Below are 26,040 nucleotides of genomic sequence, written 5' to 3'. Positions count from 1 at the left end.
CCTTAGAGGTGCTGATTCTCATCCCGGCCGCTTCACATGCGGCTGCGAACCGATCCATACAGCCCCCCTAAAATAGGCCTAACGACTGCTCCTGAGCGTCCATCAGGGGTAAAACTGGCCTTTGCCGCCTCTAACTTTGCCTTGCGTCGGGGACATCTGAAATGACTGCTGATTCAGCAAGCGGGGTCCTGGACAGCCAAGGATGCCACTGAAGATCCTCCAGGGTGGTCTGCCTCCCAGGTTTCATATTTAAACAGGCATTCCTGAAATCCTGGCACTCTAAGGTTGAGAGAGAACAGAAAGCGAAGATGTGGTTGAGACCAAAGCACTCAAGTTTCCCAGCGTGTACATGATACATTTATGGTTTGGACACTGGGGCACAAAGTTAGGTTTGTATATTGACACCAGCATTGTCTTACCCTTGGTCATGTTTTTATATTTGCTGCTGATGAACGAGTCATCTAAGAATGTCTGCAAGTCCAACATAATTTCATCAAGGACCCAGCCTAACTGACTCATGGTCGTGAACTCGGCCAGGTATGCCGTCATTCTGCGGTTATCTGGAAGGTGCGGAGACAGACAACGTGGACAGGTGAGATTTTCATGACAGATGGGATGAACAGCAAGAGGAGACGATGGATGATTTAACAGTCAGAAAATTTCCAATAAAACGTGTCTTACCCACGAAGGAGCTGCAGCCGAAATCGATGACTCTCACGCGAGGGACACCAGGCTGAAGCTCGACAAGGATGTTGTCCGTTTTGATGTCTCCGTGGACAACACCCTTTGACTGCATTTCAATGGCAGCGGTCACCAACTGCCTCATGATGTCCTGAGGTGAAAATGGACAAAGAGAAGGTTAGAGTGAGGGAAGAAGGGGGAGTGCTGCTTTTGCACTTTGATTTTAACATATATGTGACAGTTTTTACATGAAGGTTTAAGGAAAGGTTTAGCCTTACCTTAGCCCGATGTTCTGCGAGAGGTTTCGCTACGTACGCCATCAAGGTCTGGCAGGGCTCTGGTCGCTCTATGACAAGGATCACCTGCCCATCCAGCCTGAACCAGTCGATCAGCATCACAAACGGTGACTTCCCCACTGACACTGATCCGCCTGCCAGTCGCTGCATAATCAGCACCTCCAACGGAACACTATTTATGATCTAGGGGGAGAAAATGACTTACAATTAGCATAAACATGTAGATGTAGTTCTGTGTAGTCCCAAACAGCAGCACAGTGAAACGTTACTACTGTGTTACATCATTAGGTTTCGCAAATGCTAAAGAAATAGCATGTTAGCATGCTAAACACCATGTCGCTTAGGAATTTCAGAATGGCACAGTGACTCCGCTGTGTTGAGGCGAACACAAGTAGAAATGTCCATCTTGTCATGAATTATCATCATCATCATCATCAGTGCAGCGCAGAGGGATGGTTCTGTTCTCCATGAACAAATGCAGCGCTGCTGAACATGTGCTATTGTTAGCTGTAGCTGCTGCTACAGGAGACTTTCAGGCTACGAAACACTGAACACTCCTCAGGTTTAAGGTACAGAGAAGTTAGGATTTAGCATAAATAGAACCCGATAGTACTGAAATAATTCAGTCACTTTATCGTTAATAAGTGGACTGCACTTATATAGCGCTTTTCCACCGCTTCGCGGTGCTCAAAGCACTTTACATGAGGCCTCACATTCACCCATTCACACACACATTCACACACCAGTGGGCGACTGCTGCCATGCAAGGTGCTGCCAGCCCACTGGGAGCAACTTGGGGCTCAGTGTCTTGCCCAAGGACGCTTCGACATGCAGACAGTCAGAGCTGGGATTCAAACCACCAACCTTCTGATCACTGGACGACCCACTCTACCAACCGAGCCACAGTCGTATGAAGACATTTAACATTACTTACGGATTTTGTAAACGTGCTCTTCCGATGGATGTGTTTGATGGCCACCTAAGAGACAGAATGAACAGTTTGTTAAACTGTAAACGGAGGGATTAATATCTCTCTCTGTGTGTGTGTGTGTGTGTGTGTGTGTGTGTGCATGTTCATACTTACTGGCAAGTGATCAGAACGACGATAACCAGCAAAGACCTGTCCAAACGCTCCATGACCGATTAGCTGCAGCTGCAGGTATTTTGACTCAAAGTCTTCTACACACACAAAGACAGTAATGTTTAAGTGTGGAGAACAAATCATCATCATCTCATTCACTCCACGGCTGAAACCGCTGGTTACTGACTTTACATTTTATTAACTTCTACTGTTTTGCATTCTAGATGTGTGAAAATTGTAAATTATTTAATTAGTTTCCTTCTCGTTGTAAAACAAAAATATTTTTTTTATTCGGAACAAAGAAACGGGGGGGTTTGACATGTCTTGTCAACACAAGACATGTCTGTGTGTTCACATCCAAAGATCGATGATGGCTCTCAGTCTCTTACTGGGTGGCTGACTGGCTGGTTTGCCAGATGAAGGGTGGTCATTTCTGGCCTTTCTCTTAGTCCCAGACCCCCTCTGGGGCACGGTGGTGGTGTCTAAAAATAATATAAAAGTGGGAAACATATTATCAGTGCTTTAAATTCTCTTCTTCTTCTTGAGGTGAACGTGTTCACCATCGGAAGGAGCAGAAATCTACTTAATGAACTTCCAATCCTTCATTCACAGGGCCCTAAACCCTCTGATTACGTGAGAGGATACAGTACAAGTCTGTATTCAGACATAAGTCAATAATACTATGATTTTTGATCAGAAATATATTTGTCAATAATATTTACAACAGATAAAAAGGAAAAATCACTTGGTCAAACAGTCCCAGGTGACCAGGACTTACAACTCACCTGAATCACTCTCTGAGCAAATAGAAAAGTTTTTGTTTGATCTTGAAACCATTTTTAAATGTTTCTCTCAACTTTCTGTCAACAGTGAATAATTAATGTCTCTCAACAATAATTTCTAAACTGAAGGACGAATCAAAGAGGCCAGTAACAGGACACATATATAAACCTGGATTGTAATGTTTGAGAATATCAAAGCAGACTGGGCTTTGAAGAGTAAAACAAAATATTGCTTTGTAAGACTTCAAAGCACTTTCTCGTTACTCTGAAGTGCGCATGCGCCACTGTGCACGCTCCTTGTCGCAGCTTACTTATTTCTTTCTCTATATAACTGTTAATATATGTTTTGATCCACACATATGCAGGTATGAAGGCTTTTAGTCTTTTTGTTCGCTCTGGATCTACTTTCCTTCTCCGTCAGCAGAGCGCAACGACTCCGCGTCGGGATCAGCTGGTGGAGCTGGACCCGGCCGGCCTCGTTCATAGACCGTCAGACGTCCCGGAAGAGCTACGGAGAAAAGCACACCGAGGCTGCAGGAGAAAGAGGAACCAGAGGAGGAGAGAAACCAGGAGGAGACAACGGACGGTGTGTTCGGGGCCTGCCATTCGGAGACGGGGTGTAAGCTGGCGTCTCATCCGGGGTGTACCCCCCACCTCTCGCCTGCAGCCAACTGAAATAGGCTCACCAGGCCTGCAATGAAGATGAATGAGTGAATAAATAAATGGTACAAGGTTAAAATATGTGGCAGGAAAGAATAAATTAGACAAATGATTGATTTAATAAAAAATACACCACAGAAATTAAACAGTAAAAAAAAGGCCACTGGCAGCAAAGCACTCACACACACACACGCACACACACACACAGCTGGTTCGCATCAGTTTATGCAGTGGAAATGGTTTGTTGATGGTTAACATCACATCAAAACATTTTTAAAAGACCTTATGATTAACAATTAAAAGCATACATCTGATAACATATTAACATTTGATTTTTAATACTGCAAAGCTTTATTTCTCTTTATTATGATCTTGGATTCTTCTGAACCTCAGAGGAGCAACCAGTTCGGGGGTTCGTCTGGGATTACCGATTCATGGCGGTCAAATCTCTGATTTTGATTCTGATTTGAGTTGCAACATGTTGTGCAAACAGATTGATGAAGGACCGACTGAAGGGTTCACGGAGGCTGAGATTACTAGAACGGTGTTAAAAATAGTCAAGCCTGGTACCTTTAAAGACGTGCTTGTCACCAAAAATACACTTAGTGTAGCCGAGTTAAAACGTGTCTTAAACGCACACCTACGCGAGAAGAAAAGTAGAAATAGAATAGAAAGCCTTTATTGTCCTTGCGTAGTGGCTACACCATGAGATTAGGAGCGCTGCTCCGTCTGGTGTCAAATAACAACACAAAAATGTATTATGTATTAGATTTAAAAAGGTGAGGCCCATCCATGCTTTGATTTCCTTAAAACACTGAAGCAACTAGTTGGAGCTCTGAAATATTTTATTATTCAAGTGCAAATAATCTTGGGAGACATCTGCACAAAAGTGGAAAGATATGCCGTTTCTTTAAGATCAACCCTAATGGGAGTTGAAGAAGTGTAAAAAGAGCCCAGAAATAGAGCCTTGTGGGACTCCAACAGGGGGCGGGGCATGGATGAAGCCCAGGCTTCCAGTGAAGCTTCTCTCTGACAGATAAGACCTGAGCCACTCTGTGGCTGCACCTATAATACCCACACCGTGCTCTAGTCTAGGAGACAGATGAGAACAGCAGAACTGTGTCGAAGGCAGTTCTAAGATCTAAAAGCAGAAGAACCGCAGAACTACCAGAGCCTGCGTTGGCGCTGAATGCCCGTTGAAGATGTTTGGCATAGGAGTGGAGCTACGGACAAAGTTGAGTCATTTTTAAGAAAAGTAGATTTTATTTGAAGATGATTTGATTCAGGCTACTCGGTCAGCGTCTCCTCCTTGTCCTCGCCGACTTCCTGCCCTGCACAGATACAATAGTCAGATCAGCAGACACACCGTGTGTGTGTGTGTGTGTCTCTGCTTACATAGTTGTGGCTAGATGCCCACTCCGGGTGCTGTTTTCTGTGCAGCTCTTTCTCTATTTGGGCTTCTTGGTGATATCTTTCCCGCACCTCCTCTGGCAGAGACTTCCACTGTGGACAGACAGCAACACACTGTTAGTCCTAACGCAACCACACACTGACAAGCTGTCTGATGCCGACGTGAGCAGAAACACATGAGCAAACACTAATGATGCTCCCCACACGATAAAGGTTTGTTAATGCTTAGAAATACAGATAAATGCAGGCGGACCCTTCTGTCTGTACTCAACCTTCATTTTAAAGTTTTTGTCCATTGGTTTGAAAGTATATGCAAATGTATTTGGATTCTCCAGACAAAAGTAGCAGCTTTTGTGTAGCTCATGAAATAAAATGCAGAAAAATCACCATCATTTAGAAATGAGATGGCATCAAACATCCAGAACTAAAACTCTTGTTACCTTCTTTCCCAGAAACGCATTCACAGCACCACTCCCTAAGGGCAGGAGGTTGGGGTCAACATACGGCCTTTGCTCCTTCAAGAACAACATAAACGCATTTCCGGTTTCTTTATGTATATGTTGTCCTTATTCCTGTTATAACACATGAAACACATTAGAGAGCTCAGGTTAACACGGAAACACAGAGAGAGGCAGAAAGAAACTCAACATGTGTCCAATCTCAGCTGGTCTGTTCTGTACTGGACATTATCATCCATAATAATTGTATTATGCACATACTGTGCCCTTCCTGTTAAATAGCTTTTTAACCAGTCCCCAGCCACCCCTCTTATTATATATTTATCCAGCTTATTAAGTAACAATGGATGATTAATTGTATCAAAAGCTTTTTTTAGATCTATAAAGATACCAGCTCCATTGCAGTCGTGATTTCTTCAATTGCCTCAACTATCGCCATAGAAGTAGATCTCATTTATTATTTGATGTTTGATGTAGGAAATTGGTCTATAATTATTAAAACAATGTTTGTTATCATTTTTGAATAGAGGGATTACTTTTGCAGTCTTCATTTCTTTCAGAAAACAACCGGACTGGAATGATAAATTACAGATGTAAGTGAAAGGCTTTACAATATTCAGAATGATTTTTTTGACCAACGTCATGTTGATATCATGACAGTCAGTGGACAGCTTACTCCTACACTTGTGTTCAATGTTGATCACTTCCTGCTCAGTTACAGCTGAGAGGAAAAGAGATGATGGATTTTGTTTAATTTTCAAATCACATTTATGTTGTGCTTGGTCTGGGATTTGAGCAGCTAATTCAGGGCCGATGTTTACAAAACAATTGTTGAATGTGTTTACAAAGCTGCTTATATTTTGATACTTTTCACCATTTTCATCAGCAAAGAAATCAGGATATGTCGGTCTTGTTTAATTAAACTATTCAATGTTTCCCACGTTCCTTTTATGTTGTCTTTATTTCCATGTAATTTTCTTTTATAATACAGCTGTTTACTGGTTCTTATAATGTCTGTTAATTTATTCCTGTACTTCTTATATCTTTGTTCCATTTCTATTGTCTTTACTTTAATAAATAATTTAGAAAGATTTTTTTTCTTTTTGCAGGCATTTAATATTACTTTTGTGAGCCAATGGCTCTTGATATGTTTCTTCTTTATACATTATTCCTTAGCTGGACAGTATTTATCATGCAACCCGGTGAATATATCTAAGAATGTACTCCAGGCACCGTCCACATCAGATTTATTATAACCTGCACCCAAATCCTGGTGGGCTAGACTGTCGTTTAGGGCACTGATTGTTTCTTCAGTCATTGTTTGTTTAACCTGTGTTTTCATAATATCTTTTGATTTTGCAAAATGTCGTAGAGAGTAAAAACAGGTAAATGATCAGTGATGTCACAAATAATTAAACCGCTGGTGCCCTGATTTCCCATAATATTAGTAAAGATGTTGTCAATGATTGTTGCACTATGTGAACTTACTCTGCTTGGTTTCGTTATTGCTGGATAGAGAGACAAAATGTACATCGTATCAATGAAATAATCAATCGTATTCAGTTTAGATGGATTTAACAAGTCAATGTTAAAATCACCACAGATAAATAATGTTTTTTGGTTTACAGTAGAAAACAATTTATCATCCAATCATTGAACATTTCTGTACTTGAACCAGGTGTTCGGTGTAAACAACTCACAATGACATTGTTCTTGTTTTCATTCTGAATCATCAGCGTCAAACATTCCATTAGTCCATTAATTGCTGTGGTCATCTTTGTCAGAACATTATATGATATAGATTTATGAATGTATATCGCTACCCCACCCCCTGTTTTATTAACTCTATTCATATATTCTAACTCATAATCATTAAGACACAAATCTATGCCTTTATCAACATTAAACCAGGTTTCTGTAATTGCAATAATACTAAAGGGTTGTACAAAATGTATCAAATACTCTTTGATAGCCTCAAAATATTTGTACATGCTTCTGCTATTAAAATGTATTATTGACAGTTTCCCTTCTGTTTTTACACAGGTATCATACTGTTCACGAGTAAAAGAACTACAAGCATGGACAATAGAAGATAAAAAAGTTATTATCAGGGTCTCTCGCTGCACCCGTCTCGTTCCTGTTGTGCTCATGATATTCACGAGTTTACAATTCCCTTTGTTTGTGAGGAAGAATGTTCTGTAACATGTCCGTTCCATTTCTCAGTGTAGTTCGTGTCTTCGGCGTTTTCAGCATCAGAGTGGTGGAGAGCCACAGTAACTTGATACCATCGGGCGCTTCGGTCTCAGGATTTGCCCAGATCTTCTATTTCGGAGGAATTGTCCATTTAATGAAACTAAGCAGCCGTCTTTTATTAATAACGAATGATTTACCGAAGACAATTTTGTAACGTTTCCGTCTTGCCTTTTGCCTTTGCTAGCATTGAGAGACCAAGCAGCCGTCTTGCTATGCTTCCCGTTAGGTGGAGCGCCGCCCGACGCAAGAAGGGAGACCTGCAGACCAATCAGAATCCAGAGAATGCGTAAAATCCCGCCTACTTAATAGGGTCATAGGTCGCCCGTGACTTGACTGTGATTGGACAATGGAAGAAGCACTTCCGTCAACACGAGTAAAACTTCCTGTTGATTTTAATTGGGTCATAGGTCGCCCGTGACTTGACTGTGATTGGACAATGGAAGAAGCACTTCCGTCAACACGAGTCAAGCTGCCTGTTGATTGGCCTGAATTTGAAGCGACATTTTGTTTCCAGTATCAGATTTCATCTTGCGAGAGCTTCTCCATTCAAACAGCGAGAACGCAGAACATGGATTTAACCCTTCATGGAGACTTCCTGCTAGCACGCTGCACGCAGCTCATTAAAGTCATTTTTATACGTGATATTTAAATAAAGAAGCGTGATGATACGAAACAATAACTTAGGATAATAATATATTACATGTTGAGACCTCTTAGCTGATATTACTATGATGATGATGATGAATATATTTATTAGATAGAATGTTCGTGTACAAGTACAGTCAAACAGTAGAATGTATTACAGTACAAGTACAGTCAAACAGTAGAATGTATTACAGTACAAATAAAGTCAAAATCCTGTCTAAGAGGAGCATTTCAAAAAAGCCCTTGTGGTCTTGTTTCCGTTGAAAGTCCTTAGTACATAAATCATCGACATTTAACAATACAATTTTCGCAATACAAATAAAAATAAAACGAATAATAATTTACTCAATTTATGCAAAATAACATTAGAAAATTAAAAATAATTTTACACCACAGATGCAAACTAACAATAAAACTTCTTCTACTTGTGTTATTTCATTATTATAACCAGCTGATAAAAAAAACAAATATTTTGTTCTCCTAAACATTTGTGAAACTGCATGTTTTTTTTTAAGAAAAAATAAATCCACAGTGTGGCTGTTCTGTTTCTAAATCTCGCCCCTGTTGAAAATAATTTAAACACAACATTCAAATTACTGTTTTGTGTCTCTGCAAAATGTATTCATTATCCATAAGAACACATGTGTTGTGTTGTATGTTTATGCCACAAGAGGGCGCATGTACTCTGTACTCTGATGCTGAGAAATAGAGAGCGCAGAAGAAGCGTGAGGAGTGAGAGAGAAGGAGAGAAGAAGAATGCAGAGTTGATGTTCGAGCGCGGGTTGTACTAAAGATGTACTAAAGACGTTCTGATAAAGTTAAGTGGTTGGAACTGCTTCTTATTTCCAACCAACACCACAACATGCGAAACAAAACAACGTACATTCCTTTCACCGCGGTCTGTTTATACGAGCTTCCCATTCTGTCGGCTTATCCAACGTGCTTTTACGTGAAGTGCTCACGTACAGCGACACCCAGTGGCCACAAATCATCAACGCAACCCAGACGTCACAGACCTGATGCCTGAAGATCATTCCTTATTTCACTGGGACGAAATCCAACGTGGTGCAAAATATAAATCAAAATAAATTCTCCACTTAAATGGTGTGAGGTCTGAAGAAGATAGTTGTAAACTGAAAGCCATGTGTGGAATGTCTCCCAACTAATAAATAAAACACTTTACCCTTAAATTAGTTTACAGAAGAGGTTGTCTATTTTGGATTATGCATCTGCTATTTATTACTATTGTGGAGGAAAATCAAGAGACGACGATCAGACTTTGAAACAGACAAAAACCATGAATGGCTCAACATAATTTATTTTCATTTTATGTTAAAATGTACAGAGTTCTTTGAAAGTACTTGCTAAGAAAGAAAGAAAAAAAGAATGGAAATACATACAGGGACAGAGCAGAGCGTTGACGCCACCGAGAGCGAATCAATCTTCACTGTGCACAGCAGTCCCTCTTTATTATGCGCCCTCTCTTAGCATACAACGCAACATGTACAATTACAAAGGATAGAAAAAGGGAAGCGATATAAACAGACAAATATACTGGGCTCCTTTTTACATGCCTCTCAAATGTAAGGACGTCATCCTATACACACACAAGTAAAAAAAGAAAAGAACGCCAAGTGACCTTTAGATATTTGTAGTCCTTTTGTTTAAAATAGCATTAATATACTACACAAAGATAGAAAAACTCTAGAGATGAGATGGAATGGAGACGTTAAAGGCATCTTGAAGTCACTAAAAGTGACTGGTACATTTTTTTTTTTTTACATTTTCAATTTCTTAGTAATAAGAGGCGAGCTAAAAAATATGTAGTTTTTTTTTCCTGAAACAAAAGTGAAAAAAATGACAGTACCAATATTAATGTCAGAGTTTCCTTTTATATTATAGAAAAAACATTTTCTCTACAACAGGTTTTCTAAAGTCAAAAAGAGTCAGCTCGTGTCATAAAAGAAAGCTGCCCAGTCTGATAAAATTCAGAAAGAAATACAACAAAGCATAAGTACAGAACAGAACAGAACAATACACACAAATAAAGTATGCAACGTCAGGCCTAGAGGAAAACCACTGAATACTGGTACATGGAGCAACAAGGTCAACCGCGTGCGTCTCCCCTGCCAGTCGGATGCCACGACCAACAGGACCTCCAACACTTACCTCTGAGGGGGGGGGGGTGATGATCCATGCACTAGATCAGGCGTTTCAGCAAAACCTTTTACAAAGGCTAAGCCGTCTGCAGCCATATTTCTAGTCAATGGGAGTGCAGAATATTTGCAAGAAAGAAAAAAAAACAATTACAATAAAAAATACGATTGTAAGCAGATTCCTCGGCCCATTTGGGCCACGAACACTTCAGCGGGGGCGTCAGCGGCGTTCCCTTAAAGCAGTTCAAGGACACGCCCCCTATTTGTACTGCTGTCCCTAAACTGATTTTTTTTAAAAAGGCTGACGTAGTTCATCTCTCAGCGGAGTGGAGACGAGAAGAGCTCAATCGTGCTTCCCTGAGCGACCCGCCAGCTGGTGAGCGCTCACGAGGGCAAACTGTGTGTGTGTGTGTGTGTGCGTGTGTGTGTGAGCGGGGTATCGGGAAGGACCCGAATATTTACATCTCAGAGTGGCAGGAAAGTGTAAAGTAACGCCGCCCCCCCCCTGCCCCCCCGCCTCTCTGGAACTAAGAGCTGTCTGTCCGTCTGGCCACAAACACGTTTTGGGTGTTTGAGAGCGCGAGAAGGTGCATCACGATTTCAGATTGCCACATATATAAAGACCGAAGCATATAAGAGGTCGGACTGCACACGATTATTAAAAAAAATAAAGTAACCATCAACAGAAATAACAAAAACAGGATTCAGCGTGAAGCAAACAGACTCCGCCCACAACGTCCCATCGTCTGTTTCCCACAGAATTAAAGATCGTTTGCATGGTTGAATATATCCGGTGAATTATTGTTTTTTCCTTTGCAGTCAGTCAGGCTAGGTCCTCCTGAAGGTCTCTCTGTGCCCCCCCCCCCCCGGTCTGGAATGAGGGGGGGGGGGCGAGCCAAAACAAAGAGGGACAAAGTGACTTGGAGAAGCAGAAGGGACGTCTGCGTCCAGCCCCCCCCCCCCCCCCCCCCCCCCCCCCCAGCGAGCATCAGCCCCGGTCCCACGCTGCTCATCTGCTCATGTACGGCGACTGTTTCGGAACGCCGGCGTAGCTGTGGTGGGAGGGGCCGGTGTACATCATGTTGCCATGGTGATTGGGCTGCATAGGCTGCTGCGGATAACCCTGCCCTCCCATCATGCCCATCTGCATTTGCATCGGGTACTGGGCCGGCTGGTTCATGTAAGGGGGGTTGCCGTGGTAACCGCTGTTCATCATGGGCTGGGGCATCCGGTAGCCAGCCGACATGGCGTTGAGGGGCGTCATGTTCATGGAGTTGTACGGCGCCGGCGTGGCCATGAGGTTGGGCATCATGCCCCGCTGAACCGCCAGGGTGCGCGGCGTGCCCTGCATGGCCACGGCCCCCGAGCTGCGGCCGTAGAGCTGCTGCTGGTGGGGGGGGGCCGGCGCCAGCTGCTGGGTGGCCTTGGACCGGATGGAGATGTGACCTTTGACCGTCGCCATCTGGCCCTGCAGCCGCTGCGTGTGTGGGGGGGGCCCCAGCCCGAGGTTGGGCGTGGGCATATTGCACTGCAGGGGCAGCGAGCCCAGGTTCATGGAACCAGAGCCGAGATTAGGAGGGGGGGTCATTGTGGGCTGGCCCTGTGGGAGGGGGGTGTGGCCCGACGGGTTGGACAGGGAGACGCTGGTGGCGTAGGAGGTGACGGAGGCCGAGTGGGGGTAGGACATGGCGTGGGGGTCCATGATGGTGTTGGTGAGCTGTTGGAGTTTGGCCAGGCTGAAGGTGGCCGAGGGCTGAGCGTACCCCCCCGCGCCAAAGTCCTGGCCCATGCGCTCATACAGGGTGCGGCCCCCCCCTCCGCCGCCGCTCTCTGGGATCTCCATGATCATGGGCGTGGAGGCGAAGCCGTTTCCCATGCTGCACTGGGAAAGGGCCTGCTGCTGCTGTGGGGGGGGGGCCGACGGTGACGGCTGAGGGTTGGGGGCTTGTTGCTGTGGAACCTTCTTTTGTGATTGCTGCTGCTGGTTGGTGCTGGGCGTGCTGGCCGGTGGTGGGGGGGGCGGGGGGGGCTGGGGAGCAGCGGTCCCACCCGGACCGCTGCTGGGCCCGGGTCCAGCTTGCTGGATGAGGCAGCCGCCCAACGGTCCCGCGGAAGGGGCGTGGCTGGGGGCCGGCACGAAGGAGCAGCTGTTGGACTGGGACGAGGAAGACGAGCTTGAAGACGAGGGAGCCGATGAGGACGCTGCGGACGCTCCTGCGGGGGCGACTATGGCGTTGCCCGCCCCGTTGCCCCCCCCCATGGAGGAGTCGTAGCTGCTGGGGTTGTCGTAGTTCTCCGTGGTGCTCTCGATGCTGCCGAGGTCGCTGAAACCGCTGTCCACCACCTGCTGGGGGTCCGGGACGGACGGCACGTCCATCATGGGGGACGTCTCCATGTTCTGCCGGGGGGGCGTGATCTGGGTGTACCCGCCTCCAGCACCTCCGCCGCTCCCCCCCGCACCATTCGGGCCAGGAGTCCCGCCCCTCGGTCCTGATGGCGCCGTGTCCATAATGCTCGGGGTCAGCCCGGGACTGTTCACCGAGCGCACAGACTGACTCGGCGGGGGTGGGGCCGGGGCATTGGGGGGGGGGCTGCTGTGTTGGGTGCCCCCACAGTCCTCCACCAGGGCCAGCGCCTCCTCCTCCGGCTCCCCCGTGTGGCTGTAGCTCTGCAGGTTCCGGCAGGCGGCGAGCGTCTCCTCGCAGTCCTGGTAGGCCCCGTGGTGGGGGGGCTCGGCCTCGTCCTCCTGGGCCTCCCCCTGCGTCAGGGACTGGACCGCCTGCATGGTCTCCAGGTCCAGCTCGTTGGAGTGGTGGCTGAGCTCCTCTTTGTACTGGTGGGGGAGGGGGTGGGCGTGGGGGGGCTCCATCAGCAGGGAGACCTCCTTGTCGTCCGGATGCAGCGGCTGCAGGTCGACGTCCTCAGAGGGGACAGACATGGACGTGACCGTCTCCACAGCCGCGGCCGCCGCAGCCGACTCCTCCTGCTCTCTGCGCCGCCGCTCCTCCTGCTGTGGGTCGGCGGAGGCGGAGCTCGATTTGGCCTCCTGCACCTCCTCCTCCTCCTCCTCAGCCTCCTCCTCCTCCTCTCCTTCCTCCTCCTGCTTGCTGACGTAGCCGCAGGCCACACTGTTGTCCTCTAAAAAAGCCTCCCCTCCCTGGGGCTCTTCTTTAACTGGAGGGGAACCTGGACGAGACGTAGGCTCCTCCTCCTCCTCCTCCTCCTCGTCATCGTCATCTTCCTCTTCAGAATCCTGGCCTTTTCTCTCCTTGCTGCCGCTGCTCTTGTTCTCCAGGTGTCCGTCACCTTCGTCATCAGCATCGTGGTCTTCGCTGCGCCTGCTTCCAGGAGCGGGCGTGGCCGCTGCTCGTCTGTTAACACTTCCTCCGCTGCCACTTTCCTCTTCCTCCCCATCATCTTCCTCCCCGTCAACCATATCGGTGTCCTGCGGCCGGGGCTGCGGGGGCCGGGGCCCCGAGATGGACGAACTGGAAGGGGGAGACAACCGCGGGCGTGAAGGTGGACGGCTGCGCTTGTCCTCCTCCCAAGCTCTTTCAGTGTCCTCGTCTTCGTCCTCTTCCTCCTCTGGCTCAGAGGTGGGGGTCGGTTTGGGAGCAGGCTGCGGTGGCTGAGAGAAAGCGCGGTTCTTCGGGGGTCTCCCTCTCCTCTTGGGCAGCGTCTGCTCGACGGGACGAGGGACATAGTCGTCGTCCTCGTCCGAGTCTCTCCGTTTCTCGCCGCTGGTTCTGCAGGCCCGCTTGCTGCCGTCCGTCTGAGGATCTTTGTTCAGACGTCTCCTTTCCTGCTCCTGCCTCTCGGCCTCCTCCTGGGCCCGCTGCAGATACCAGCTCCGGGGCTTGCGGCCAGGCTTCATCTTGATTTTGGGGGGTGGGGGGTCCCCGCTGGGGGCTTGATGGCTGGGGCCCCCGCTCGGCGGTTTTCCAGGTCCCCGTTTCTTCCAGTGCAAAGGCTTCCGGCTTTTCCCCTTCGGCCAGCCTTTCTTCTTCTTGACTGGGACCTCCGGGTTGGACAACAACATCTCTGATGGTGCCGCTGGCAGAGGAGCGGCGGGCTTCAGGACAGGCGTCAACTCTGAGACAGAAGAAGAAGAAGAAGAAGAAGAAGAAGAGTCAGCTTTGATAACGCTGCACACGACGGGAACATGGCGGCGCTGCTCACCGTCTTCCTCCGAGTCAGTCAGGTGGGACTGCCGGCCCCTTTTGGGCGCTGGGTCCGACAGCCTCAGAGCAGAGCGGGCCGGTGGGTAGCGGTGCAGGGGGTGTCCCAGGGGGTGTCCCAGGGGGGTCTCCTCCTCCAGCCTGGGCATGGGCCTCTCCGAGTCGGAGTCTATGAAGGGCTCGTCCAACACCTCTGTGGTTTCAGAAATGGTCTCCGTCACCACGCTGCTGTGAGGGTGGCTGCGCTGGCGAAAGCGGCGCTTCCTCAGGGGCTTCTAGGCAGAAACGGGTCACACAATGAGGAGCGAAGATCACAGGCGGGTTCGGAGACGAAGATCAAAGGCGGGTTCATTCATGAAGACACATTTAATCCATCTGTCGACACTGAACCCGTGATTTGAGAAGCAGTAAATCTTTCTGACCTTGCATTTGAGCCCCATGGCAGGCTTGGTGAGAATCGGTGGGGAGCATGCCCTCCTCTCCTCATCGTCCTCCTCGTCCTCCTCGTCTTCCTCCTCCTCCTCCTCCTCTTCGCTGCTCTCACTGAAGCAGCTCTTCCTGACAGGGGGAGACATTTTCAACCTGGACGCCACAGGAAACTGCGCCAGAGTCTCTCCGGACGCTTCGATCAGCCTGGGCTTCGGGCCCCTCTTCTTCCTGGGGGGCCGCCCTCTCCGGGTGGGGGCTACGGAGGGGTGCCTGGCCATGTCCAGGGAGTGAAAGGCTGCAGACTCCGCTTGCCTCTCAAGGGAAAAAAGGGACGGCAGGCAAGCGGCAGCACTTGAGGCTTTCCCTCCCTCTATTCTCTCGTCTTCGTCGTCGTCATCGTCGTCGTCGTCCACGGCTGGACGGACTTTGGGTGGCCGTCCCACCCGTGCGCTGTCTTTCACCTTGCCCCATGGCCAGTTTTTGGGCGGCCGTCCCCGCGGTCTGCGCTCTCCATTAGTCGGGGGAGGGGGGCGTGGCGGTGCTTGGACAGTGGGTGGACCACGGACAGGAGTCAAAGCTGGAGATCTTTGACTCGTGGGAAACCTCAAAAACCCCTTTTCTTCGTCTTCCTCGTCCTCCTCTTCAACCATCTTCTTTCCTTGGCGCATGTGCCATGACATGGGCGGGACCTTGTGACTTGATTTGATCTATTAATAAAAGAAATATGAACGAATGCACCGATACGTTGAAATCAATCGCCTCTCAAATTCCAAATATTTACCCCCTTGTGGTCATCTTCCTCTTGTTCCTCCTCCTCGTCATCATCATCGGCGTCAGAGACCACAGTGTTGGTGACGATTACAGGCGTCCAGCGGAGACACTCGGGGTCGACCTCCAGCTGCCGTGGGCGGGCCTTGAGACGAGTCACGTGACTAACCACCAGCTTCTCCCTTCGCAGCAGGACCAGCCTGATAAAAGCACAGCGAAAGGAAACGTGAGCGACACAAGCTAGCTAGAAAGTTTAATAACGTGGTCCCCCGTCCCCGGTCCCCCGTCCCTGACCTGTCTCCTCTCTGCTCCAGCATGTGGAGGCTGTGCAGGGTGGTCGTGATGTCCTGCGGGCAGATCCCGGTCAGTTTGCTGAGCTGCCGTATGTTGATCTGTCGGTCCCGGACCTCGTGCAGACACTCCAGCACGACGCTGCGCCAGTACGCCATGTAGGAGAGCCGCCCCAGGTCTGACAGCGGCTTCTCCGGAGACCCCGGCTGGCCCTCGCGCTTGGACAACAAGTAGCCTGCAGAGAGGGAAGAACGAAACAAAGACGGAGACAACATGACCCATGAAAGACGCCATATCAAACATATGCAGTAATACCTTGACATACGAGTATAATTCGTTCCCGGACCGAGCTCGTCACTCAAATCACTCGTTTGTCAAACACATTTTTCCCATATAAAATAACTGGAATTAAAAAAAAAAAATTCCTGCCATCTAACACTAAAAATGATCGCTAATAACAACGGAGAAAAACATGTACTTTACAAGTACACGTACATAAACTTAGACATACTAGTTCTGCCTTTGGAGGGCTTCGTGTTCTTGTAGCATCCTTCTGTTTGAGGATTGTACATAGCGTCGATGTACTCAATGCCAAATCCCCGACTCGGACGCCACGGTCGTGTTCATCGATGATTTCATGCTTCATCTCCATCATCGTCATCACGAGTCTTTCCTTCTCGCTGCCATCCTTACCACTCGCTTCCTTTGGACCCATCACTTATAAATAATATTCACAGACGCAGCCAAAAATCACTGCACAAGCGAAGCGCGCTAGGAGCGCTATTAGCGTCAGCGTCTGGAATCGCGCTCGTATCTCTCAGCGAAACATTGCTCGTATCGTGGAACACTCGTACGGCGAGGCATTACTGCATTCAGCTATCGGCGTCGGCGCCGACTGTGAGAAGCTCATGGCTGAAGCCCTTACTGAAGTCGATGAGAAAGCGCCCATAGCCTTTGCGCTGGTACTGCGGAAGAATCATGATACACGATACGTTGTACTTCTGTTGACAGTGCTTCTCCTGGAAAGAAAGGAAAGACACAATAACGTTCACGCATCAGAACCTGGACTCTCACAGCAGACCACAGGGTGTCCGGCTGACGGTGCAGCATCCTGGATATTAATGGGAGCGCCTGCAACACTCCGTTTAGCGGTGACGCTAAAGAAGAAGGCCCGATGCTAGCGGACACAGATGAGGATGAAATCACGACCATACCTTTGAGAAGTAGCCAACAAGGTGGCAGCCTTTACTGTCGTTCTGGGTGAGGACGTAGAAAAGGAAGGGCTCCACGTCGTAGTACAGCGTCTTGTGATCCAGAAACAGCTTGGCCAGCAGACACAAGTTCTGACAGTAGATTGTGCTTACGTTCCCATCAACCTGTTGGATCACAAGCAAATCAGAGCAACGAAACGACACACAGGCTTGTAAAGGACGTCGGCTCAGAGCTCCGTCTTCAGGCGGCCTTTACAGAGTGAAGGTGAATAAAGTAGAAGTCAGTGTCAGGAAATGATCTGGGCTGTGTCTCTGGAGACCGACAGATAGAGAGAGAGAGGGAGGAGGAGAGAAACAAAGAGACTGTGGCAGCTCTGCAGTTTATTCCTGCTCTCCTCCGAGCAGGAATAAACTGCTGAGCTGCAGCGGCCTCGGCCTGCAGACATCAATATAAATGCGACGCTAAATTAAAAAAATGTAAAGGCAAAAATGCAAACTCCATTTTTGACAGGCGTGTGCAGGTTATGGCCAGGGTGAAGAGTTTGTGTGTGTGTGTGTGTGTGTGTGTGTGTAAGCATAATTCTGATTTGACTCTTTCTTGCATTTCAGTCCATATTCCTGACTAGCTTCTCACCTCAAACACCGACACGTCCTCCTTCCTGTAGATTTCGTTAGCAGGGGGGTGGAACCAGCTGCACTTTTTCATGTGCTGGTAGAGGATGCTGCGACTCTTCATGTAGCGCAAGCAAAACTCACACAAGTAGAGCTTGGGCAGTCTGGAGAGAGAGAAAGGGAGCACAATGAAAGGTGGAAAAGTGTAGAATGGCTACAGAAAGCTAGCGCTAGCGGGGGGGGGGTTAAGTATATTGCGTATATTATATTGTGACAGCTCACCTGCTGTACTCCTGGGGATAGGGAGATGAATACCATGTCTGGATTTCAAACTTGCCAAACTCGATGACTGACGGACAACGCATCTGTGGGTCTGGTGGACCAGTAACCCCAACTTTCTGTGGGGGGGGGGGACGGGACGGGACAAAGACGGAAGAGGAAGGTGAGCGACAGACATGAATTCAATCCCAGGTTTAGAGATTAAAGATCATGTGACCAGCAGGGACTACTGGTCTAGGATCTAGTGTGAAGAAACAATGCAGCAATAAAAACAAATCACTAAACGGCAAGACTTCACGTTACCACACATAAATAGAAGAATGAGAACGACTGAACTACAACGAAGCAGTGAAAATGCACCGCCTCTGATTATTACAAGGCGAGTTTGCATATTCCTGTCTGTCCCCGGTGCTGATCATGTCCTCTAATCCACGGCAGACGCCGGCCCGTTTCACGCCTCATTAAGCCCCACTGCCCCGTCAGCACCCGACACTTAAACACCGGCGGGAAAATAGCAGCCAGTATCCGGGATAGTGATTTATACAACAAGCCAGATGAACCGCTCTGTCCACGCGGATCTATCGCTGTGCTGCGTAAACGGGGACAGTAATGTGCTACTTAACGTCTGCTCCTGACCGGTCACTACGCTGGCGAGGTTAACCCGTCAGTGCAGGAAGCCATCATTCGTCTCCCTGCTCAATCCTGCAGCAAAGCGGAAGTCTTTAAATGACCTTCCCTTACTGAGGAGAGACTTGCCTCATCCCACTGACCGTGTCTGTCTGAGCCTCGACTCCAGCCTTACCGAAAACATGCCGGTCGCAATGAAAGAACACAAGCACCTCGGAGTCCTTATCGATTCACAGCTTAATTTCAAAAGAAGAGGTTAAAGAGGTCTGTAGTAGAGTTAAACTCAGTCTCTCATTTTAGGTTCACCAGAGATTACATGTCAAGAGGGGCGTCGTTGACGTATATGCATTCAATGATTCTTTCTCATGTCACTTCCTGCTTAACAACCTGGTCGCAGGCCAGTCCCACTACTCTAAAACCTCTACAGTCTGTGCTGCAAGAGGGGACTGTGTTGTCCCACTAAGGAAAAGCACATTTGGTCAATCTGCCTTTTCCTTCAAAGCTGCACGAGTGGAATTCCATCCCAGTGACTGTCAGAAATCAAGAGGAATGGCTCATTAGGACACAGAACTTTGTGTCACCACTGAAAGAAGCTCTGCTGTTTATTTTGTTGTTTACTGTCACCTGTTGCTGCTTTTTGGCTGCTGCTCAATGTTTTAAAACGTTCTCTGTTTGTGTATCATGTGTTTTATGATTTTAGTTCCTATATAAATTGCAAGTCAGGAGACATACATGTTTTCCTGTGACTTGAAAATGTTTTATTTGATATAGTTTGCAATTGTGTGGTTCTTTTTTATATGTATTTGTATTTATTTTATTTCATATGTGTATATATTTGGGGTGCCTTGGAAGCTCTGTCCAGGGACAACGGATGGGAAATAGCCTTTTGGCTAATTCTGAAAATAAATATTGTTTATTAATGTGCGCTGTCCCTGTTAAATAAACTAAAAAAAAAAGCCAGGCTTCCCGCCACACAAGGCGTGTTTTACACAATCGTGCCTCCAATGACTCCCAGGGTCAGTCCCACTGACTGGAATATTACACCTGTACCTGTAGCGCCAGCTCCTGAATGTGCCTGAACAACTCAATGTCTTTTTCTGTCAGGTTCTCGTGGCCAGGCAGTTTGTCGTCTTCATCGCGCCAGTCGCTGCCGTCCTGATTGTCTGGGGATTAAAAAAACGGTCTCCGTTAGCGCAACGCTAGTCAGAAGCTTGCTGCACAGGGTTCCAAGAGGTCTGCTGATCCACCTCGACAATAATGCCTCAGGATATTTACACATTTCCGAAGGGTGATTTAATCAATGGTTGCTTTCTCAAGCAGGAGGAATTTTCCACATCTGAGTTTGTCAATATACAAGAGTAGTACAATAGTGAGGTTCTATTTACGCCGTCGCCAGCCGACCCTATCAGTGTTAATAAATATAAAGAAGCATTCCCCAACCGGCTGTCACATTTCCACTCTGCTCAGCAGAAGCTACTACTGGTGGCCACTTCAATAATACTCTTAGGTTTCTAAAAGCAGAAAGTGGCAAATTATTTGTTCACCAATTTCTTCCTGTACAAGCTTCAGAAACTTAATATCAGGGTCTAACATTGTACGAAGTCTCTGCATCAGAGTGCGTCTGTTAGCATTAATTAATTATTGTATAAATGTATTTATACAATAATTATCTGCAGCCTAAATTTAATCCGGCAGTGGCCTTGAAGTGATGACTGTAGACAGAAAAACTCTTCCTCACCCCCCCTGTCGTCTCCTTCTCCTTTGCGATGGGCTTTCTTTCTGATGCGACACTGCTCGGAATAGTCCACAACTTCATGCCGTGCCTTCCGGCCCTCGGGCGACGGCGTGAAGAACTTCGTGAGAGCGTCAATTAGGCCCTTGGTCTTGTTGTTGAAGCGCAGGCTGCTCCGCGACAGGTCATCGTCGTCGTGCAGTGAGAACAGAAGCCGGTCGTCACCAGGGTAACCCTCACAAGATGAGCTGGAGGAGGAGTTAACCGAGATGGAGCGCTTCCGCCTACCGCGCCCGCCCAGCTTTTTGAAGGGCCGACCCGGCCTGCAGAGAAAGTGCAGGAACTGTTAGGAGGTAATGCGACTCGGTGGGGGCAGAGCCCTGCTGAGCACGTCACTAAAACGCACACCAACAGACGAGAGAGGCGAACAGCGACACGCAGAGCCCAACGGCCTCTGGTGAAGCAGCTACGTGGCGTCTTCCAGCGGCTCTCGCCGACAGAAACACCACGAAGGTTTTCCTTTACCTGTTCTTGGGCCGTCCCAGGGGGCCGTTGTAGCGCCGTTTGATTTGTGCTGCCTTCTCGTGTAAAAGCTTCTTTCCCTTTTTCCTTGGTTGGCAGATTTGACAGATCCACATGCCTGAGAGAGGAAGAGGGTGAAACGCAGGCTCACACACACACACACACCGAGTTGGATCAGACAGAGTAAACCTTACGGCTCTATTAAAAGTTTGACGCAATAACAGGTACAAGTTGAATGAATAAGCAAGATGAGTTCCGTGACGGGCGACTTTTCTCGTGTACCTTTTGGCATCCGCGTAAGAGGAGGATCACAGCATTCCATGTGGAAGCCCCGGTCGCAGGAGTCACAGAACAACATGTTGTCCTATACGCACACGCACACACACGCACACACACACACACTCAGCATTTTGCAGAAACTTTAAACCTTCCTACAAACACTTGAATAGCATTGAATTGTAGCTCGACAAGTCAGAGAAAAATGAAACCAGGGAGCGGCTGACTAAAATAGCTCAATCCCAGGACCACAGATACGTCTATCAACGTCTCTATCTGGCACTCGCGCAGAGAACAGAGCATTTAGAGACACTGCTAGTCTGCCATTGTCACTCATCCACTTACCGCATTCTTCCCTTGATCTTGACAGCTGCTGCAAGTCTTGCATTCGATGCACTGCCACCACAGAGCCTTGACTCGCACCGTGAGCTCTGGGGAGAACTTGAGACAGGACGGGTGACCTGCAGGTATAGAAAGATGCATACACAAACAAGTGCATCAATGGGACTGGCTTCTTTCTCGGCTGTTGGCTGACAGCCGTGACCCAGTTGCATCAAGATCGGAGGCTCCTTTTGGAATTCAAACCTGGTTGCAGAGTGTTCAAATATAAATGACAATCTGTCAGAGCAATGCGTTTGAAGAACAGCAAACAAGGTGGCCTCGTCTGGGACAGACACTCAAGGAGGGACGAGGAGCAAGCTAATCTCTGCTCTGCTTTCACGAAGCAATGGCAGACCGCCGTGACGATGGAGCAACTCCAAGTGGAGAAAATCCACCATCCGAGTCAAAATACGGGAACTGGCAGCCTAAACGCCATTAATAGTAACTAGATTAATAGGTAGGCAGTTCAGCAACAAGTTTCAAGTGTGAGAAACTGAGGTATAAAGTTATAAGAGTTATGAGTGTTTTCAGTATTTGAAATTAGCATAGTCTCAAGTTCAAGTTGTGAAAGGAATTTGAATTGTCTGAGATAAATTCAGCTCCAAGTTTTAGTCAACGTTTAATCGCTGAAAGCAAATTACCGAGCAGTTAACAATTACAGATGATAGCAGCCAGACAGTCATTAATGTGTGAAAGCTTTTCAAACATCAAATGGACAGAAAGAGTTTTAGTACTGTCAATAGTTGTAGTTTGTAGTAAGTATGCAGCCTTATAAAATAAATCTCTGCCACAGCTCTCACTCATTTAATTAAAACCTGGAGGCTAGAGTTGAATGGCTGGTACTTCAGCACTTTAAGTATTCATAGGTGTTAATTATAGCGTAACCTTCTATGGACTGATAGAAGATACGAGCATCAGCTGAATCTGGTTTGATTCACATTTGTGAGCAAATAACTCAGCAGGACTTTGAAATGATCAGGTTTGAACTGAGAAAAATGTTATAATGAAATCATTTTAATGGGAATTTTGCTCCGTCCTTTTGTATAAATTGACATTCAACATAACATTTACCTATCTTATTGCGATGGACTAAAATGCTGAATATGTCGGTCTGGCCGTACAGCGCCACTCACCACTGTTGCCACAGTCAGCACAGGAGATGAGCTCCTCTGGCCTCTTGTCACGGTTCTGCTCTTTGGTCCCCAAACAGAAGCTGCAGATGGGGATGGGCTCTGCTACCGGCTAGAGAGGGGAGACTGTGGGTCAGTTCAACAGCTTCACGGTGTAAATAAAAGAAACAAAACGTCCTTGTGTTTTGCATAATGAAGAGCATGAGAGTCACAGTGAGCGTGCGTAATTTAGATGGCACGTTACGTTAGAAGCTGCAATCGTGTCAATGTCTCTGCCGATTCCCGAGTTGTTCGATCAAAAGCTTTTAGCTCAGTTACGGGTTCGCACTGGTTCAGGGGTTTAACGCCGAAGCGCCGCGGCCCGTTTTGACACAACTCTGAAACATGCCATCAGACATTCCGTCCCGGGGATCCATAAATGTTTTTAGTGCGTCCCCAAAACACAAACCAAATGAACCAGTGTGTGCAAAAAAATAATAATCACAAAACAAATACACGATCTGATCTGCATACAAGCAAAACCAGGTTTGTGCTCAGAAAAACAAAAGGTGGGCGAACACTTGACATGGTGTCGAGACATCAAAATGGACTTCTGTGCTTAATAACGTTGAATAATCATGTCCCTGAAGCGTTGAACTTCACAGACACAAAACACAAGATGGGGAGGGTGGCCCCCGCCCCCCTGAAGGGAGGCGGCGTCTTACCGCTACCTCAGAGTCAACTGCTTTTTCAGCATTCATTCATTCACATGTATCGCAGTAACAAGTGCAACGCATTGTTGTTGTCATCAGTCGATAGCTCTTGCATTAGATGCCAGCTAAACTCCTTGTGACCTTTCAGATCTTACTCAATTTTAGAATTGTTTAGAGTCGTTTCGGAATGTGTGTAACGAGAAAGAAACCAAACTGACTATTGATCAAATAGTGATACACCCAACAACAAAACTACAGCTTTATAAAAGGACAGAGTCTCAGAATGGATGTCACACACACACACACACAATGCACAATGTGCTTACAAGCAAGTAACAGACACAAACTTGGTTCAACTCATCCGACTCTTTTGAGATTCCAAATCACTGGTGCATAAAACTATTGTCACCAAGACTTATTTGATTAAGGCATTTTAAAAGATACTTGAATATTACAACCTCCTACCATCTCAGGAACGCCACCTTCTTATCACACTAAGGCTTTACTTCATGTTGAAAAGTGGAAGCTGATTTCCAGATAAGCTTTAGACTTCACTGAAGCCTCTCCATAGACACCTTATATAGATTAGCATTATTAGTTCGAGCATTACATACAAATGTATCCAAGCACTAATGTTCAACCTGTGACATCTTAGGAGGTAAACACTGTCGTCGCGTGGCAAACCAGTTAAGATTGTCTTTAGGAGAGTTACAAATCAAACATACCCTCAACATTTACAGTGGAGCTGATAAAAAATGACAAGAAATTCAATTCCAGTAAGGAATTCTCTGCTGTATCAATTTCTAGGTCCAACGATGCAAACACAATAAGAATGTGCCAATCTGCTGGTTTTAGATCATCAGGAGTCTCGAGAAATGGAAAACCTTGTAGGAGGCAGGATGGTTGAAACAAGCACTTAACCCACGGGGGACAAGCCCATCATTTAAAAAAAAAAAAACCGGGACAAAGAAAACAGCATGACATTCACTGAGGATGCTGTTCGGTTCTCTGCAAGACAACACTGCAAATGCACATAACTGCAGCAAGCTGGGCAGGCAGCAGGCCCTGGCAGGGAGGAGACAGGGACAAGAGCTTGATTTATTGGGTTCATTTCCTTCTGCTTGCAACACCCCCACTACCTCTGTACCCACCCACCTATGAGAAGAGGGACAAAAAGAAAAATAAGGTGTGGAGTGCAGGAGGAAGAACAAGGTAAATGGAGGGAAGCGTGAAGAGAAGCAAAGACGATGATAGAGCCTTAATGGAGGATGAACGCAGTAGAGCCATTTTATATTCCCACAGATGGGGGTGGGTGCGATTGGTATCGTCTACAATCATATCGGAATGGCTGTTTAAACCTGTGCGAATTATCGACTATCTCGCCCACGTTGAAAAAATCCTAAACACACTGATAAATTTAAAAAAAAAAAAGTGTTCCCACATGATCAACTTAGATAATACAGATGAGAATGTAAAATCATCAATACAATGTTTTCAGGTTTCCTTGGGGGGGGTAATTGACAATGAGATAAAATGTATTTTCCTACGTTCTGATGAGTACACAATCAACGCACCACAATTAGGGATGTCCCGATCTGAGCATGTGATCGGAAATCGGGCACGATCACATGCTTGCAGACTCCCGATCAGGACTCTGATATATATGGATAGTTACTGTCATTACTTTTGATCAGATCTGGAGTTACGCTGTGGCATAGAGTGAGACCTCTCTACGCCACACAGAAACCGCAACGCGTGCAGCATGACATCACTTCCTGTGTTGAACGCTGGTAAAACACGGAAGCAGCTTGAAGCTAGCCACGCGAGTATGTCTGCAGCGTTGAAGTATTTTGAAGTGGATGACAAAAACCTGGCGAATGACGTGCTGTTCATTTTATTTAAAATATTCGTATTTAATATTTCCTGTTGCACTAATCCAAGTTTTAAAAAAGTATTTTACTTGAATGTTCAAGCTATGCCACAGAAGTGCTCTGTTTAAGAGTTAAATGTTGAAATAAGATGAACAGACTAAAAAATAAAGACATCCTGGAACCGTTTCTTCACTCTTTATTTTTTTTTAAATGTATTGTAGAAGTATCAAATCGGGACTCAGTATCGGTTCAAAATCAAATGACTCCGATTCTAACTCTGATCGGGACATCCCTAACCACAATGTTAAGTGTGAACAAACAATAACAACACTAACTGTTAGTGTTTCCTAACACTGATAATGTTGGGAAACAAGTCTGAGACACCACCAGCCTCTCCATCCACCGAATGAGACTCATAAGACATGGATCATCGTAGCTAGCTACGGTGTGATGCTCAGAACAGCCCGATACTGGGCTCTTGTCCGACATTTTTCAGATGACACTGCACCCAGTACTACTTTAAAGCAAAGTAACATTAGATTCTGTTTGCCGAGCTGCATTTCATAGACCTAATATAAAGCAGACAGTAACTACGCACCACTAAACTGTCGAGAGGATG

The 26,040-nt window shown here is 46.9% G+C and overlaps 1 protein-coding gene across 1 annotated transcript; it reads right to left on the bottom strand.

The window, feature by feature from the left end:
• Nucleotides 1–11,431: 11,431 nt before the first annotated feature.
• On the bottom strand, nt 11,432–24,888 carry kat6a (K(lysine) acetyltransferase 6A). Its single transcript, XM_068760895.1, has 17 exons — nt 24,851–24,888; nt 24,690–24,705; nt 22,862–22,970; nt 21,693–21,808; nt 21,354–21,435; nt 21,075–21,189; nt 20,556–20,872; nt 19,868–19,980; nt 18,194–18,309; nt 17,934–18,075; nt 17,303–17,464; nt 17,014–17,107; nt 16,092–16,323; nt 15,811–15,997; nt 15,023–15,736; nt 14,602–14,875; nt 11,432–14,514 (listed from the first exon to the last, which is right to left on the bottom strand). Exons 1-17 carry the CDS (start codon nt 24,886–24,888, stop codon nt 11,432–11,434), a joined length of 5,910 nt encoding a protein of 1,969 aa, XP_068616996.1.
• Between the last annotated feature and the right edge of the window lie 1,152 nt (nt 24,889–26,040).

The sequence above is a fragment of the Brachionichthys hirsutus genome, chromosome 4 (assembly GCF_040956055.1).
Source record: "Brachionichthys hirsutus isolate HB-005 chromosome 4, CSIRO-AGI_Bhir_v1, whole genome shotgun sequence".
NCBI classification, from domain to species: Eukaryota; Metazoa; Chordata; class Actinopteri; order Lophiiformes; family Brachionichthyidae; genus Brachionichthys; species Brachionichthys hirsutus.
This window is presented reverse-complemented; position numbering and strand designations above follow the sequence as displayed.